The sequence below is a fragment of the Saccostrea cucullata genome, unplaced genomic scaffold, assembly GCF_032062105.1.
Source record: "Saccostrea cucullata isolate Sc308-1 unplaced genomic scaffold, CSIRO_AGI_Scuc_v1 ctg14367, whole genome shotgun sequence".
NCBI classification, from domain to species: Eukaryota; Metazoa; Mollusca; class Bivalvia; order Ostreida; family Ostreidae; genus Saccostrea; species Saccostrea cuccullata.
The window spans coordinates 9,248-12,997 of record NW_026941036.1 but is presented as its reverse complement, the minus strand read 5'-3'; the positions used below and the strand labels follow the sequence as shown (position 1 = coordinate 12,997).

General features: G+C 29.2%; 1 protein-coding gene across 1 annotated transcript; it reads right to left on the bottom strand.

Moving 5' to 3' along the window:
- Positions 1-233: 233 nt before the first annotated feature.
- Positions 234-3,750, bottom strand: LOC134256985 (uncharacterized). The gene is made up of 9 exons (XM_062739651.1): positions 3,646-3,750; positions 3,234-3,366; positions 2,597-2,674; positions 2,312-2,359; positions 2,122-2,157; positions 1,604-1,648; positions 727-783; positions 516-590; positions 234-338 (listed from the first exon to the last, which is right to left on the bottom strand). Exons 2-9 carry the CDS (start codon positions 3,267-3,269, stop codon positions 234-236), a joined length of 480 nt encoding a protein of 159 aa, XP_062595635.1. The 5' UTR covers positions 3,270-3,366; positions 3,646-3,750.

Sequence of the window (3,750 nt, the reverse complement as noted above, 5' to 3'; positions counted from 1 at the left end):
CGCAAGCCAATCGATTGATCATCTTCATGAAATTGAAAAATCTGACAGTTATTCCTTATATTTGCATGCTTTGATTCCGCCAATCCACGTGCTCTAAGCCCTGCTTCGTCTACAGTAGCTGTTTGCTCCGACCCTGCACGTGTTTTTTTTGGAACCGCGCCAAAACATTGATGGGGAAATTACATTTACAATTGGTAATTTAATCTCGGACAAAGACATTGGAAATGTAAATATTAGTTTGTAGATACCTCATCGGTTTGTGTCCCTTCGTTCTCCACAGTATATATAGTCTGCGTATATTTGTCAATGGATTCAGGACACACAGTCTGCAAGCTTATCTGGAAGAGAAACATTACAAGACTATCTTTAGTGATCTAATGATCTTTCTTTTTTATATGCAATAGAAGCATGCACATTCATGCATTGGTCTTAAACCATTTTAATCTTAGTAAATTGAGAAGCATGATATCGGTACCTTCATTGTAATAGTTTTCATAAAAATCCTTTAGACTTACTTCCTTTGTGTGAACGTAACTCTTTGTTCTTGGCTCTTCGAATTTTTTAGACGCAGTTGTATCAATGACATTTTCCTGAAAAAGCAACATAGCAGCTTAATTAAATTTGTTTCATAGGATGTCTTCAAAATTGTCATATTTCTTACTCAGAATGTAGACGTAGGTTAATTTCACATTAATAAGCGGAATGTATCTTTACAACTGTACATGCCTGGTTAGTATTCAGATGTTGAGAACTGTCACTCTCACCCAAAGCCATAAGTGGACTCTATATTTTAAAGTCGAAAATGTGTATTAGTATATGTGATATGTAATAGTGTTTGATCTAGACATAAGAAAATATGGAGGGTATTTAATTTATCATCGCTGCTATGTATCTGAAATTAGGGAGAGAACTTAGTGAAAATAAAAAAAATCTTATTAAAGATATCATTTTGCAAATGAAGTAAAACAACAAAGATGATGTCTCATGGTTTCTACAACCCTTAGCGCCTTAAACCTGGCTTTTCGTAATGCCGAAAAAAAATTGATACACTGTAACACACGATTGCAAGATGTTGTTGAAAGCGATTGCGAGTTTGCAAATTTTAAAAATATAAAAGTAACAAGTTTGTGACAATACATCCCTTTATCTTAACAAAATACTGGAAGAGAAAACTATCTAAAAGAAGAAAGTCCTAGGAAAAAATTGAAGAAAAGAAAATATAAATGCTAAGCAAGATTCAAACAATCAAAGCATGGCTTGCGGCGCAAAATTGGACAAAAAAGACACTAAAACATAAAAATTTTTAAAGGGATATTTGACATTGTTGTCATTAAGATTTATCTCTCTATAAGAGTATCGATGTACCTTGACAATGCAATTATTTTACTATAATTTTACATTTTGTAAAACGACGTCGTCAGTAAAAAAAAATATATTTGAATATACATGTGGAAAATATTGCGGAGTGTATTTTCTATAAAGCGCTATAAAAAGCTTAAAGTGTTTTTTTTAGATATAATTATGTGTGGATTATTTCATACAATACTAGTAATGGACTATAGTTCACGAAAAACAATTCCAATGAAAGATTAAATTTACTAACCTGCGCCTCTTCATCATTGACTTTGCTTTTTCTTTCGTCTTCAAACTGTCGTGTACGAAATAAAATCTTTAAATCATTAAAATCGTACACATGTACAACAGCATATAGTATCAAAGAATTAATTACCATTGTAAGCAGGAATAAATTACTTTTCTCATTTTTTAAAATAAATATTTCTATTATATCTCCAATCAGAATAACAATTTTTGGCATGGTCGTCTGTCTTTGAAGGTATCATATAGGATAAAGTTAAGTTAGTTTTGGACTGATTGAAATGTATTTAAATTGTAGTAAGTTGTTGCTGCGATGAGTGTATGATTATTTCATGGTTTTGTCTAGAGGCTATAACTAAGTGATCATGGTCTTAAAAAATACAGTAGTTAAATGTTTCCTTTGTCATAAAGGAATTACGATTTATTCAAATGGGTACATCAATAAAATTGTAACTAGCCGTAACACTTCCATAAATTTCTAAACTTGCTCGGCAATTACATCTATCATTAAGGAAAAGAGCTTACCCGAAACGTGTCTTTCCCACACTCTTTGGATATATTCTAAACAAAATATTAATGAATACAAATATTGTTGATACGGTTGAATCATTTTCTTTTTTTTTTCAGAAAGTCTAAAAACAGTTTTTCAGAAATAGGAACATGCATTAGACTTAGATGCATTTATTCATACAATTTATCATCCTTCAGCACATACCTTGCTCACTATCTCTGTACATGTATGTGCCTCTAAATCAGTTGATATCTATAAAGTGACAAAAGGAAAGTGTCGACGTTTTTACTTGTCATGTATATACGTTTACCTTTTTTGGTTCCTTCAAAATCATACATTTTTAAACTATGATACATTGGGGCACATAAATTATGATTTTTCTACTGAATATTTTTTTTTAATTATGATTTTCGTTATTATTGTATAAATTTATAGCTCGAACATTTAAATAAATGCTTGAATTTGATGTTCAAATGACATAAATATTACATTTCTTGATTTCCACTTCTTTTTCCAATACAAGGAAAGGCAAAGGAGACATAAAATCAGAAGGACTATAACCGGAATCTGCAAACAATATAAAGTTATATTAGTTCCTTATGCTTGCAGCTTTATTTAAACAAAATATTTTAATCCATACAATATCCATATAATATTTTATTGGTATCTTGTCTACATGGCTAAAGTAGTCTATCTCTCTCATTTAAGAAAAATATTACCACTTTCTTGCAATTGAAAAATATTACATCATCAAAGGTATAATAAATGTAGAGTCCTACTTACAGTTTATTTCTATGTGGTTTTAAGTAAAAACTAACATTTTAACAAGTATTCGGGAAATTAATTTAACAATACATGGAGGCAAAATATTTATCTTTATATAGATTGAAGCTTATTGATACTCTCATAACATACCAAAATGTTAAAAATTATAGTTAAATTGTTTTATTAAAAAAAAGATGCTTAGAATGAACTACCTATCTTTATTTAATCGAATATTATTAAGTGTATACTAATTCTCTTTGTGCTGTTCGTATATTTGAAGCATATAAATATGTATGTATTCTACATGAATGAATTTTTCAAAATTAATGGTTTATGAAAATGTTAAAAATTTGATACTTACAAAAACACATAGTAGAATTATGCTCAAAGGTTCCATTGTCTCTACAACTTTTGTCGATCAGATGATCCAGTTTGTATCTTAAAGATTTACGTGCCTGTGATAGTGTGTAAGTCTGTAGTAAAGACTACATTTTCTGAAAACTAATCATTACCAAGAAAAATAAGTGAAAACGAAACCAATTTTGCAGAAAAATGGATTTATGGTTCTAATGATATTCAATAGATCAGGCAAAATAAAATAATTTCTTTTGGAAAAGCATATGAATTTATATTTATTCAATGCATATATTAAATTCTATTAATCCATTTTGTTTGTTTTTATAAATGTATTTATACATATTTGTCGAGTCACATAATTGTATAATCTGAATTCCTATTTTTTAAATATTAAGTGACTTTAAGATCTGACTTACATTTTTACATGTACCATCTAATACATGTTAACACCATCCTGATCATTCACAATTAATATGAAACTTAAAGAAGAGGAATTCCTAATGTCAGATTATGTCTACTTT

Excerpts from the sequence above, each read along its gene's own strand:
- LOC134256985 (XM_062739651.1), bottom strand. The coding sequence starts at position 3,269 with ATGGAACCTTTGAGCATAATTCTACTATGTGTTTTT. Across the intron at positions 2,360-2,596 it reads AGAAGTGGAAATCAAGAAAT|ATATCAACTGATTTAGAGGC; the intron begins GTAATATTTATG and ends GTCACTTTATAG. Across the intron at positions 784-1,603 it reads TCAATGATGAAGAGGCGCAG|AGTCCACTTATGGCTTTGGG; the intron begins GTTAGTAAATTT and ends TTTAAAATATAG.